Source organism: Pelobates fuscus, chromosome 3 (assembly GCF_036172605.1).
Source record: "Pelobates fuscus isolate aPelFus1 chromosome 3, aPelFus1.pri, whole genome shotgun sequence".
Lineage (NCBI taxonomy): Eukaryota > Metazoa > Chordata > Amphibia > Anura > Pelobatidae > Pelobates > Pelobates fuscus.
Genome location: NC_086319.1, coordinates 352,876,480 through 352,890,391, shown reverse-complemented (window position 1 = coordinate 352,890,391; position 13,912 = coordinate 352,876,480). Strand labels below are relative to the sequence as shown.

The 13,912-nt window shown below is 46.8% G+C and overlaps 1 protein-coding gene across 2 annotated transcripts in view; it reads right to left on the bottom strand.

Moving 5' to 3' along the window:
- LOC134601259 (TRPM8 channel-associated factor homolog) overlaps nt 1–11,568 on the bottom strand; it is a 95,105-nt gene extending 83,537 nt beyond the window's left edge. The window contains exons 1-2 of one of the 2 annotated variants that reach the window (XM_063445725.1): nt 11,536–11,568; nt 1,896–2,517 (exon numbers count right to left, since the gene is read on the bottom strand). In XM_063445725.1, the coding sequence (XP_063301795.1) occupies nt 1,896–2,512 (617 nt within the window). In that variant the 5' untranslated portion in view covers nt 2,513–2,517; nt 11,536–11,568. Of the gene's footprint in view, nt 1–1,895; nt 2,518–4,981; nt 5,021–11,535 lie in introns of those variants that run through there. The other variant, XM_063445726.1, reaches the window with a different exon arrangement.
- Nucleotides 11,569–13,912: the final 2,344 nt, after the last annotated feature.

Below are 13,912 nucleotides of genomic sequence, written 5' to 3'. Positions count from 1 at the left end.
CCCAAAAAAGGCCAAATAAAAATCCATAATAACCGACGCAATTAAAAAAAAAAAAAAAAAAAAACGAGCGCAAAAAAAATAATCCATCTTCACCCATGGAGGGCTCCGCGCAGACTGAGCTCCGCAGGGTGGGCAAGGCTTATAAAGCCTTGCCCCGCCCTGCAATTAGGCTAAGAACACTCTGATTGGTGGGTTTAAACCAATCAGAGTGCTCTTTGTCATTTTACAAGCGTGGGAAAGTTCTTTGGAATTTTCCCACGCTTGTAAAATGACACAGAGCACTGTGATTGGATGGATTTCAAGCCATCCAATCACAGTGCTCTGTGTCATTTTACAAGCGTGGGAAAGTTCTTTGGAATTTTCCCACGCTTGTAAAATGACACAGAGCACTGTTATTGGATGGCTTGAAATCCATCCAATCACAGTGCTCTGTGTCATTTTACAAGCGTGGGAAAATTCCAAAAAACTTTCCCACGCTTGTAAAATGACAAAGAGCACTCTGATTGGCTCAAACCCACCAATCAGAGTGTTCTTAGCCTAATTGCAGGGCGGGGCAAGGCTTTATAAGCCTTCCCCACCCTGCGGAGCTCAGTCTGCGCGGAGCCCTCCATGGGTGAAGATGGATTATTTTTATGTGCGCTCGTTTTTTTTTTGTTTTTTTTAATTGCGTCGGTTATTATGGATTTTTATTTGGCCTTTTTTGGGGCTGAAGAAAGAAGATTTTAGAAGAAAGAAAACATCGAATGGTAAGTTGATTTTATCTCATTTTTTCTTTTTTACAGGTTTTTAGTTAATGGTCCCCCCTCATTATTTTTAGGGTGAGGGGGGTAGGTAGGGAGATATTTTTTTTTTGGGGGGGGAGGGTTAACTAGGGTCCCCCCCCTTTGTATTTAGGGCCCCCACCCACCGCTCAGGGGTGGGGGCCGGGGGGGACAGTAGGTCCCCCCCTTATTGATCATTTTAGGGCCCCCACCCACCGCTCAGGGGTGGGGGCCGGGGGGGGGACAATAGGTCCCCCCCTTATTGATAATTTTAGGGCCCCCACCCGCCGCACAGGGGTGGGGGCCGGGGGGGGACAGTAGGTCCCCCCCTTATTGATAATTTTAGGGCCCCCACCCGCCGCACAGGGGTGGGGGCCGGGGGGGGACAGTAGGTCCCCCCCTTATTGATAATTGTAGGGCCCCCACCCGCCGCACAGGGGTGGGGGCCGGGGGGGGACAGTAGGTCCCCCCCCCTCATTGATAATTTTAGGGCCCCCACCCGCCGCACAGGGGTGGGGGCCGGGGGGGGACAGTAGGTCCCCCCCCTTATTGATAATTTTAGGGCCCCCACCCGCCGCTCAGGGGTGGGGGCCGGGGGGGGCAGTAGGTCCCCCCCCTCATTGATCATTTTAGGGCCCCCACCCGCCGCACAGGGGTGGGGGCTGGGGGGGGACAGTAGGTCCCCCCCCTTATTGATAATTTTAGAAAGCGAGCTGAGCTGTCAGTCAGACAGCTCAGCTCGCGAACGCGCATTCCGCGCACATGCGCGGTAAAGCGCTCAGGTTCTTCATAGGGCGGCATTCAATGCCGCTCTATGAAGAACGCGATTGGTCCAGCGCGAAGCCGTCCCATTGGGCCCCGCGATTTCGTCATTTTGACGAAAAAGGGGGCGCGGCCTAGCGGGGAGCTCGGCGCTGGAACGGAGGTAAGTTTTTAATATAAAAACACCGATTTTTTTTTTTTTATTAATGAAAGTTCATATAAAAGCAAGAAGGAAGGCTGGGGGACCTGTCTTTCTTGCTTTTATATGGTGACTATAGAGTCCCTTTAAGTGAGGTATACTTGTAGTACAAAATGTTTTGGTTTACATTTCATAAAAGTAAGTTTTGATGTGAATAGTCTGTAAATACTCACTCAGAGAACATTGGGATGTGAGGGATGTCTGGACTCACGGTAAATGTCCCTCTTTCACCATATGTGTCATGAAAGTAAATGCCAGAAACCGATATTATTTTGTTTCCAGGAAAATCTAGCAGAACATTCTCATTTTTATGGCTGTAAGACCAGTACCATGCCTGGGCTGCAATTAATAGACCACCACCTTCATACAGAAAGGAGATGATGTCTTTAGCCTGGCTGTCGTCATAGCCATCAATGCACATAACACCCAGACCTTGGGTAAGTCCAGAGATTTTATTAACTGTGCAACCAGAGTCTTGGAGTGTTTTTGTAAGAAGGTCCAGACTGCTGTGTACTCCAATAACAGCTTCTGCAGATGCTTTCAGCCATGACACTGCATTCTGCATGAAGCCCAAGAGGCTTGGGCTGTTCAGGTAACTCTCATGGGCCATAACTACCACTCGACCCTTCCCATAGTGAGATGCGGCAATGAGTACATCTCCTGCAGGGGACACCAGCACAGGAAATGCAGAGTCTCCAATAAGGATCAGTTTGCAAGGTATGGAAGTTCCTGTGAAATCTACTTCAGAAAGACCCCGAACCAATGATTGGTAATCTTCATTAAACATCATTGTGCCTGCTTTAGAAAAACAGAATAATATGATGAACAGGAAAATAGAAACAACAAAAATAGCACATATGAGATAACGTCAATACAAAGTAAATGCTTAAAGTAAAAAAAAAAAAAAACGTATTAAGTTATCCATCAAGAGTGAAAAGTAAATGTATACGGTTATTTCAATACACATAAAATAATTACATGAAAACAAAACAAAACTCAAATGCATAGAAAGGTAGGACAATATTTTTTATAAATGAATTAAACAAAATAGCATTGGTTTAGGATAATGAACACACTTTATCATGGCTCCAGTGTACAAATTAAAGGTACACGCCAAGTCCCATAACAACTATAGTTTGTTCTGTCGAGTACCACTTCCCGCCTCCACTACTTCTTTAAGTATGTTAGCTAGGGCTTAGCTCCAGAGAGATAACAGAAGGTCCGGCTTAGATGGTAGCGGAATTGGGTAGCTGTACCTAATGGACCCCAGATAAGAAGTCAAACCATTCTAAAATGGTTTTACATCTTACAATGCGGAAAGGGATGCCAGGGAACTCCCGGTACTGTAACTACTACAGTGAGCTTTAGTGATTATGGTGCTTATTCATGTAAGATGAATTGTCAAATTTTAAAAGGTGAACAGTACTGTAATTTGAATTTCATACCTCTCATGTATTACTATTTAGGAGAGACAGTCCCTATTTGGGACAAAATCCCTCAGCCATACACAGTGCCATACAGACATACACACAAGGATATTCACTTCCATAAACACAGATAAGCAATGCCATACAAGCACACACACACATACTGATACACAATTCCAGAAACACACACAGCTTCACAATTTTCCTTATCATAATGCATTCAGAGGCACATATACCTGCACACACACACATATATACACACACACTACCACACACTCTTCATCAAATAATAGTAGTGTAGTGGTAATGGTGCTAGCAGACTACTGGAGCCATCCCCTATAAAACCATTCAGCCAATCAGTACTGTCCAAATTTGGACGAAATTGACACTACTAACATACAAGTGTAACTTCAAAATTAGCAACATAATGACCAAGGAACCAGACACTGAGACACCCTTTTGTTGTGTTAATCCTTTCAAAAATAATTTGAATCAGGTCCAGGAATAATGCTAATATTGGATAGTACCATATCCACTCAAATGGGATGTAGTGGCAGTGGTGGAACTAATGCAGGGAGGATCCTAGTGCAGAAAGTGATTTCTCCCCTCCCCCCTTCTGCAAGAGTGGTCAATAGGTAGATCCCTATCTGTCATACAACTCCATCAATGTTATACCAGGTGGGGATCTACCATTTGCCTATTCTTGCAGGGTTGTATTTGTGAGCAGTGTTTGTGCATTTCAATGTAAGGATGTTTTTGTATAGAGTACATGTGTGCATGTAGGGGTGTATTTGTATATACTGTTGCCATTGGAATTCAGTGGTGTACTTGTGTGAATGCAGAAGTGTGTTTGTACGATGTGTTGGCTTTTAAATGCAGGTGTCCTTTTGTGTGTAGTGTTTTTGTTTGAGTAAAGGGACTCTTTGTATTAAATTTTAGTGTTTTAATACTGGGGTGTGTTTGTATGCAACGTTTGCGTGTGATTGTAGGGGTGTGTTTGGATGTGATGGTGGCTTTTAAATGTGAATGTACATTTGGGTTGTATTGTGTGTAGTGAATGTGCGTTTGTATGTAATATATGTTCTTTGATTGCAGGGGTGTTTTTTCATGATATGTTGGTTCGTGATTGCTTTGATGTATGCACATACACTGCCACATACATACATACATACATACATACATACATACATACATACATACATACACAGATACACATACACATTAACACACAGATACACACATATAAAGACACTGACATATACACACAAATTCATATACACCCTGACACATACACACAAAGATACACACACTGACACATTTCACAAACACTGACACAGAGATACACACACTGATATATACACAGCCTGACACACAGATACACACACAAAAGCATACCCTGACACACATATACACATACACACATACACGGACACACACTGACAAATACACACATAAACAGACACATGCACACATCCTGACACACAGATACACACATTGACATAAACACGCACACACAGATGCATAAGACACAAACACACACACGCTCACAAATCCTGATTCAGAGATACACACACTGACATAAACACACACACACACACACACAGATGCCCACCCTGACACATTGATGCACACACAAAGACACACATGCTGATACATGCACACATCCTGACACAGAGATACACACACACACACACACCCTGACTGACAAATGCACATGCACACACTGACACATGCACACACCCTGACACACAGATGCACACACACACGCACACAATCTGACACACATGCATGTTATAACTATAATATTTGCAGCCACCCTCCTGTTAGCTTACCGTTTATATCCAGGAGGGTGGTTGCTTGTGGTCCTACTGCCTGATTTTGATGGTAGTGGGTTGAACTTGTGGAGCAGCTCTCTTGTTGCTCCTCTCACCCCATGCTGCCTATGCTATCTCCTCCTCCTCTCTCCCTCCTGTGGTCTCTGTGTGCGAAGCTGGGAGGAAGTGACAGGCTGTTTATCACTTATTCCCAGCCGGCAGATACTGCACAGGCACGATCAGGCTCTTAACCCCTTAAGGACACATGACATGTGTGACATGTCATGATTCCCTTTTATTCCAGAAGTTTGATCCTTAAGGGGTTAAAGGGCCTCGGCATCCAACCGTGCTCCTGCTCAGGAATAAAAAATAATATCCATCAGGTGGCCCTAAGTGCAGTGGCCACCCTATGGTCTCCCTGAGCCAGCGGGCCCCGGTGCAGTTACACTAGCCGCACCGGTGGCAACTCCGACACTGTGTAGTGGTTATAGTACCTAAAGTGCACCTTTCGAGTAGATTGTCTTGGATGTATTAAGCCATATATAGCCATTTATCTAATTCAAACACAGTTGAACACTGGTTTGAATCCTATACATTTTTCACTTTTCTATCACTTACAGTGATTACAGTCGAATCTTTGTCTCTTTCAAAGTTTTAGATTATGCAGATATTATATACACTTCGACTCCAAATGAGTCGTTCTAGTCTATTTATACATTTTGCCTTACATATAAAAACTCTGTGAATTTGATGTGCTTTATGTGTTAAGGATAATTTATATTAATACTCTGTAATCTTGATCAAGGATCTTTAATTGATAATGGAAATAACCTACTTAAGGGCATCTCTTTATACACACTTTCTTCTATATATGAAAACTCTTTGAACTTGAAGCGCTTTATGTTGTAAGGATACTTAATATTAATACTTTGTGATTTTGATCAAGGATTTCTAATCGATAATGGAAATTTCTGTACTCGTATACTCTGGTCTTATCTTTGTACTGTATTTATGTTGTATATGTGTATTTTATGTCCTATATACACTTGGATGTTATGTCAGTATCCATATAAAAATAATGTATACGTTTCTTTTTTAAAGCTTGTTCATTATTGGCAATTAATTATTAGACTGTCTTTCTAATTAATATAATTAACAAAGTATTGTTGATAAGTGATACACTATTTCCCCCTGTTAAACTACTTGCTTATGATACTGATTCACATGTGTATTTTATAATTGTGATTGTTTAAAGTTTGTTATATATATTGTAAAATTGATGTATGTATCAGCTTGACAAAGACCTTTTGGGGTCGAAACGTTGCTGTTGTGGTTCTCAATAAAGTGCCTGTCTTGAACCAAGGAGTGCCTAGACCCCTATTATTTTACTTTTGGATGTAGTAATGGCAATTGGTCCTTATGCGGTTAAAATATGTCTAGTTTACAATAAGTCTGGCATTGCAAAGTGTCTCTCATCACCATAAAATAAACAATAACAATTCACCAGGATGAATTTGCAATGTAACATCGAGAACATAATTGAGACATTTGTTTTTAATTACTGCTATGTCAAAGTTTGCATACTTTTGGCATTTTGCCATATAGTCTAGCTCAGTGATGGCGAACCTTTTTGAGCCCGAGTGCCCAAACTGCAATACATGCCAACTTTTTTTCCCTCAAAGTGCCAACACGACAATTAAACCTGAATACTGAGGTTTACGTTTAGAAAAAACTACTCGTACAGTTAACAACTTTTGTTTTAAAAGAAGAACACAACATAGAGTTAAATTATACAAATTTTAAATAATGATATAAATTAAGCTTATATTAGTATCTCCAACAAATGCAATACATACACACAGACTGCTGAACACATTCACACACCGAGACATAGACAGACTGCTAAATACACACACAGTCCGCTAAATACACGCACACTGCTGAGTACGCAGTCTGCTGAATACACGCACGCAGTCTGCTGAATACACACACACACACACACACACACACACTGCTGAATACATAAAGACTGCTGAACACACACATATACTGCATTGAGGGGTGCAGTGTATGTGTCTGTGTGTAATGTTGTGTGTGGGGGGTGGGGTGCTGTGTGTGGGGGGGTGGGGTGCTGTGTGTGGGGGGTTGGGGTGCTGTGTGTGGGGGGTTGGGGTGCTGTGTGTGGGGGGTTGGGGTGCTGTGTGTGGGGGATTGGGGTGCTGTGTGTGTTTGGGGGAAAGGGTGGGGGAAAGGGTGCTGTGTGGGGGGGGAAAGGTGCTGTGTGTGGGGGGGAAAGGTGCGCACACACACACACTGCTGAATACATAAAGACTGCTGAACACACACATATACTGCATTGAGGGGTGCAGTGTATGTGTCTGTGTGTAATGTTGTGTGTGGGGGGTTGGGGTGCTGTGTGTGGGGGGTTGGGGTGCTGTGTGGGGGGGGTTGGGGTGCTGTGTGTGGGGGATTGGGGTGCTGTGTGTGTTTGGGGGAAAGGGTGGGGGAAAGGGTGGGGGAAAGGGTGCTGTGTGGGGGGGAAGGGTGCTGTGGGGGGGGGGGAAGGGTGCTGTGGGGGGGGAAGGGTGCTGTGGGGGGGGGAAGGGTGCTGTGTGGGGGGGGAAGGGTGCTGTGTGTGGGGGGGGCAAAGGGTGCTGTGTGTGTGGGGGGGCAAAGGGTGCTGTGTGTGTGGGGGGGAAAGGGTGCTGTGTGTGGGGGGGGCAAAGGGTGCTGTGTGTGGGGGGGAAAGGGTGCTGTGTGTGGGGGGGAAAGGGTGCTGTGTGTGGGGGGGAAAGGGTGCTGTGTGTGGGGGGAAAGGGTGCTTTGTGTGGGGGGGGAAGGGTGCTGTGTGTGGGGGGAAGGGTGCTGTGTGTGGGGGGGAAAGGGTGCTGTGTGGGGGGGGGGAAAGGTGCTGTGTGTGGGGGGGAAAGGGTGCTGTGTGTGGGGGGGAAAGGGTGCTTTGTGTGGGGGGGGAAGGGTCCTGTGTGTGGGGGGGGAAGGGTGCTGTGTGTGGGGGGGGAAGGGTGCTGTGTGTGGGGGGGGAAGGGTGCTGTGTGTGGGGGGGGAAGGGTGCTGTGTGTGGGGGGGGGAAAGGGTGCTGTGTGGGGGGGGAAAGGGTGCTGTGTGGCGGGGGAAAGGTGCTGTGTGTCGGGGGGGGGAAAGGTGCGGTGTGTGTGTGGGAGGGGAAAGGTGCTGTGTGGGGGGGAGAAAGGGTGCAGTGTGTGGGGGGGCGGAAAGGGTGCTGTGTGTGGGGGGGCGGAAAGGGTGCTGTGTGTGGGGGGGCGGAAAGGGTGCTGTGTGGGGGGGGGCGGAAAGGGTGCTGTGTGTGGGGGGGCGGAAAGGGTGCTGTGTGTGGGGGGGCGGAAAGGGTGCGCTGTGTGTGGGGGGGCGGAAAGGGTGCTCTGTGTGTGGGGGGGCGGAAAGGGTGCGCTGTGTGTGGGGGGGAAGGGTGCTGTGTGTGGGGGGGAAAGGGTGCTGTGTGGGGGGGGAAAGGGTGCTGTGTGGGGGGGAAAGGGTGCTGTGTGGGGGGGAAAGGGTGCTGTGTGGGGGGGAAAGGGTGCTGTGTGGGGGGGGAGGGTGCTGTGTGGGGGGGAGGGTGCTGTGTGGGGGGGGAGGGTGCTGTGTGGGGGGGAAAGGGTGCTTTGTGTGGGGGGGAAGGGTGCTGTGTGTGTGGGGGGAAGGGTGCTGTGTGTGTGGGGGGAAGGGTGCTGTGTGGGGGGGGGAAAGGGTGCTGTGTGGGGGGGGAGGAAAGGGTGCTGTGTGTGGGGGGAGGAAAGGGTGCTGTGTGTGGGGGGAGGAAAGGGTGCTGTGTGTGTGGGGGGTGCTGTGTTTGTGGGGCGGTAGGGGTGCTGTGGGTAGGGGTGCTGTGTGTAGGGGGTGGGGGTGCTGTGGGTAGGGGTGCTGTGTGTAGGGGTGCTGTGGATAGGGGTGCTGTGGGTGCGGGGGTACGGGTGCTGTGGGTAGGGGTGCTGGGGTAGGGGTGCTGGGGTAGGGGTGCTGGGGTAGGGGTGCTGGGGTAGGGGTGCTGGGGGTATGGTTGCTGTGGGCAAGTGGGGTAGGGGTGCTGGGGGTAGGGGTGCTGTGGGTAAGTGGGGTAGGGGTGCTGGGGGTAGGGGTGCTGTGGGTAAGTGGGGTAGGGGTGCTAGGGGTAGGGGTGCTGTGGGTAGTGGGAGTAGGGGTGCTGGGGGTAGTGGTGCTGTGGGTAAGGGGGTAGGGGTGCTGGGGGTAGGGGTGCTGTGGGTAAGGGGGGTAGGGGTGCTGGGGGTAGGGGTGCTGTGTGTAGGGGGAGTAGGGGTGCTGGGGGTAAGGGAGGTAGGGGTGCTGTGGGTAGTGGGAGTAGGGGTGCTGGGGGTAGGGATGCTGTGGGTAAGGGGGGTATGGGTGCTGTGTGGGTAGTGGGAGTAGGGGTGCTGTGGGTAGTGGGAGTAGGGGTGCTGGGGGTAGGGGTGCTGGGGGTAGGGGTGCTGGGGGTAGTGGGAGTAGGGGTGCTGGGGGTAGGGGTGCTGGGGATAGGGGTGCTGGGGGTAGTGGGAGTAGGGGTGCTGGGGGTAGGGGTGCTGTGGGTAGTGGAAGTAGGGGTGCTGGGGGTAGGGATGCTGTGGGTAAGGGGGGTATGGGTGCTGTGGGTAGTGGAAGTAGGGGTGCTGTTGGTAAGGGGGTAGGGGTGCTGTGGGTAAGGGGGTAGGGGTGCTGGGGGTAAGGGAGGTAGGGGTGCTGTGGGTAGTGGGAGTAGGGGTGCTGGGGGTAGGGATGCTCTTGGTAAGGGGGGTATGGGTGCTGTGGGTAGTGGGAGTAGGGGTGCTGGGGTAGGGGTGCTGTGGGTGGTGGGAGTAGGGGTGCTGGGAGTAGGGGTGCTGGGAGTAGGGGTGCTGGGAGTAGGGGTGCTGGGAGTAGGGGTGCTGGGAGTAAGGGTGCTGGGAGTAGGGGTGCTGGGAGTAGGGGTGCTGGGAGTAAGGGTGCTGTGGGTAAGGGTGCTGTGGGTAAGGGTGCTGTGGGTAGTGGGAGTAGGGGTGCTGGGGGTAGGGATGCTGTGGGTAAGGGGGGTATGGGTGCTGTGGGTAGTGGGAGTAGGGGTGCTGGGGGTAGGGGTGGTGGGAGTAGGGGTGCTATGGTAGGGGTCTGTTGGTAAGGGGAGTAGGGGGTGCTGTAGGTAAGGGGGGTAGGTAATTAAATCAGTATCCCCCCCTTCCCTTCTTGTTACCTTTGGTGAAGGGGAGGGGGGGAACACAGTCATCCCTGGTGGTCCGGTGGTGTTATGCAGGACAGGACAGGTCCTGCAGCTCTCCTGTCCTCCCGCGCGATGCTGTGTGGAGCGTTGCCATGGTAACGCGCGGCAACGCTCCACACAGCTCGAGGGAGGACAGGAGAGCTGCTTCCTCGATCCCTCCCCCCTGCTTCCGGTCCTGCCGACACGGAAGCAGAGTAGGCGCCTGCCGTTTCGGGCAGGCAGGCGCCTACTCTGCAGTGATGGCAAACCTATGGCCGCGTGCCCACAGAGAGGGCCCGGCGTGCCACCTGTGGCACGCGTGCCATAGGTTCGCCATCACTGGTCTAGCTCAATAACACATTTTGAAACAATGAGGCCATACTCATTGCACTCGTAGTCAGCTGTACTTTCAGTTTGGCTACTGTGGCCTAAAATGTTTAATTCATTTTCACCCCTACTGTGCTGTAAGATCTGATTGAAACAAAAAAAAAAAACATTTTTTTTTTCTGGACCCTGTGTGAGTTACAGCTACTGGCTGTGTTGATCGGGCTACATAAATAGAAGCAAAAATGATTTAACTCGTACTTCAAGGGCATGATCTTTGCATCAAAGCTGCTTCATTAACTGAACATCCAGGCAACATAACCACTACGTCTTACTGTAGGGTTTATGATTCCAGGATTCCCCTCATTTCTTCCCATTTTCAGGAGTCAAACTGTTTTTGAATCCTTCCTTCCCCTCCTGAGAACCCTGCGCAGCAAGTCTTATCTCTCGAAAGCTAATGTAGGTTTCTGTTGAGAAACTTCAGGCAGATTATATTGGAAGAGTGAGTGGTATCTGGCATTCAAGAACAATTTAACTCCTCATGATTATAAAAGGGGGGCAGTGAGCTATAGTGGTTATGGTGCCTGTAATGTTCCTTTAAGATAAAGCTGTTCTGTTGCTTGCTTAGATTGTCCCTTTAATCTTAGGGAATCATAGAGATTGTTATCCTCTCTTACAACATGTTTTTTTTTTTTTTTTAAACTCTGATACCTCTAATTAAATACAGATGGTAATAACCATTCAGCAATAATGTAGGGAGTCACAGAGATTGCTATCGGAATGTTTTTACCAGACAGTTGGTTTGTTGATTGACATTATGTACATTTATTAATAAATACTTATTTACCATTTAAAATAAATAAAATCCTACAGATGAATGGTATCATTTTGGCAAGTTAACGAGAAATAATTCTAGAAATCTGCTATAGTCTCAGCTATGTTAGCTACAATTTGCCACATTTTAGAATTTAGCAACAAAAAAAAAACAACCTATGATAAAGATATAATGATGACAGAGCAGTACATGGTGTACGAAACGTACCTGTTGTCCACACAGATCGATAAAGACTGAGCGAAGGATGCAGCTGCAAAGATACTAAATGCAGCTGGATGGGCCATATTTATATTTTGTGAGAGGGGTGTGACAGCTAGCCTCCAGAAGAAAATTCCGATACTGTAATTGGAGAAGGAGAGCATTTGAGAGATAGTTCATTTTTACAAGGGACAGACAAAATACAGAGTAGAATTGTCGCAAAGAGCAGGAGTTGTGACACTGTGGGGCGTATTCACTGAGCTCTAAACTGTAAAAAAAAAAAAAACTAAGCAGCAAAATTGAGTCAAGAATAGCTCATCTGTAAAAATTCTCCAACTCAACGATAGCTCACTGTTTGGCTATCTTAGTCTCAGTTAGGCAATTAAATTTTCTTTTCAGCCCAATTCAGAGTTTAGTGAACCCATCCTTGTGAAAGTTTGAAATTATATCTGGACTAGTAAAGTAAATTCCTATTTGTATGTGTGCATTAGCAGTGTATACATGTATTAGGAGTACCGTTGCATCTTAGTTGCATTTATTTTTAAATAACTATTTTAAAATAGCTGGGTATCAGAAGCCATTAAGATTAAACAGATAAACATGTATAAAGGGAGATTTTTTTCATAGTGGTTTGATTGGAATAATCTTTGTATATGTATTTTGCAACTGTTTTAACAAGCAAGAGAACTCTGCTGTATGAGATCTATATATAGCATAACAGACAGAGACACCTATACATTTTATAAGTGGGTAGGAAAAGTTCAAATATGAGTCTCCACATTCCCCAATCTCCATTAACTCCATGACTGTCCTCACTACCTCCTATTCCTGTATGTACAACAACATTGAAATATGTTTATGTGCAACGTCTTCGTGTGAAAATGTAGTTATTGAATAGAATGGTTGTGTGTGGTACCATGATCTGTAAACTTATATGTTTATTTGTATATAGTGTGACGGTAGTCACCATCACCGGGAGCTTAAGATGGACAATTCAATTAGGTCTTAGTATGACTCCTATGTTTAAGTTACTCTTTGCCCATTGCGGTGCAGGATGGATGTTATGTGGTTGTTTGGGGTTAATTGTTTGTGTTCTATCCTGTCCTGCTGATATTTGCAATCAACTAGGTGGATTTGGCTGTGGAGCCTGTACCTTGCCACCTGTTGGTTGAAAGGATCTTGAAACAGCTATATGCACTACCTGAATGGCAAGGCTTGTTAATTTGCATATTCAGGTAGATTTGCATATTATGAATTCTGCAAGCAGGGGGGATATTTGGTGTTAGTTATTGTATTCTCCTCCCCTTTTTAAATATGATATTATTTTGTTATAAGTTCCTGTATGTTTTACGACACGTTTTGAGTTATTTGTATTTTTATTAAGTTGCCACAGCAAGGTTGATGTAATAAGTATATGGGCTAGTCCCAGGTAAAATTTTATAAATTAGTTCATGTTGGAACTCTGCGTACTGTGTTTGTTCATTCAGGGATTCCAGTAACAGAGTCTTTCGACCTGTTGGATGGATGCTTGATACCTGTGACTACAGAGGCAATCAAGAGAGCTAGATCTGAGAGCTGCAAGTGTCTTTTTAAAGGCAATAGCTATCACATTACTGCCAGAGGTGCATACCTGCCTGGAAGGAAAGTTACAGAGGAGATGATATCTGCCTGGAAGAAGAGTCTGATCAGGGGGGAGAGTTCCGCAGGGACTCCAGGCAACCCTTGGTGACTGGGGTTTAAGTGTTCCAGGCTCTCCCCCCAAAGGCTAGGAAGCGGATTGGGCGGAGGTACTCGGTCGGAGTACAGAAACTCCCTCACAATAATAATAATCCTGTAATTGATACTTTAAAGAGTTACTCCAAGGGTCACTGCTGTAATTAATGTAATATTTCTACTATATACAAGCTTGTGAATAATTTCATCCCTATGGCTAATGAAGAAAATATATGCTTGATGGCTTTCAATAGGAACTTTCCAGCTGCCTGATATCAAGATAACATTGGAGCTTGATTTCATTCAAACCACACTATTTATTGTATGTGACAGCAGTTGATTTAAAACCATTTAGATACATTTAGGGATAATGTCAAATACATTTTTAAGTTGCTTGACTATGAACTCAATAGGCAATTTCCATTATTAAATTACATATTTCACTATTGTGACGATATGGCCCTGGGCCCTAGCATCTCTGGCTCAAAGGTGTACCAGTTCAGTGGTTCTAGTGTCCATGTAACCTGCAGCTCTGACTGGTCAACTAAGCCCCAAGGTTACATTTTCTTGGTAGCTGATTCACCAGCAACCAAGATATACTGTGGATGTATGTTCTGGCTGTTACAGATTATACTAACTAGCTTTTTCCACTGGCAATACACTTGAATGGATA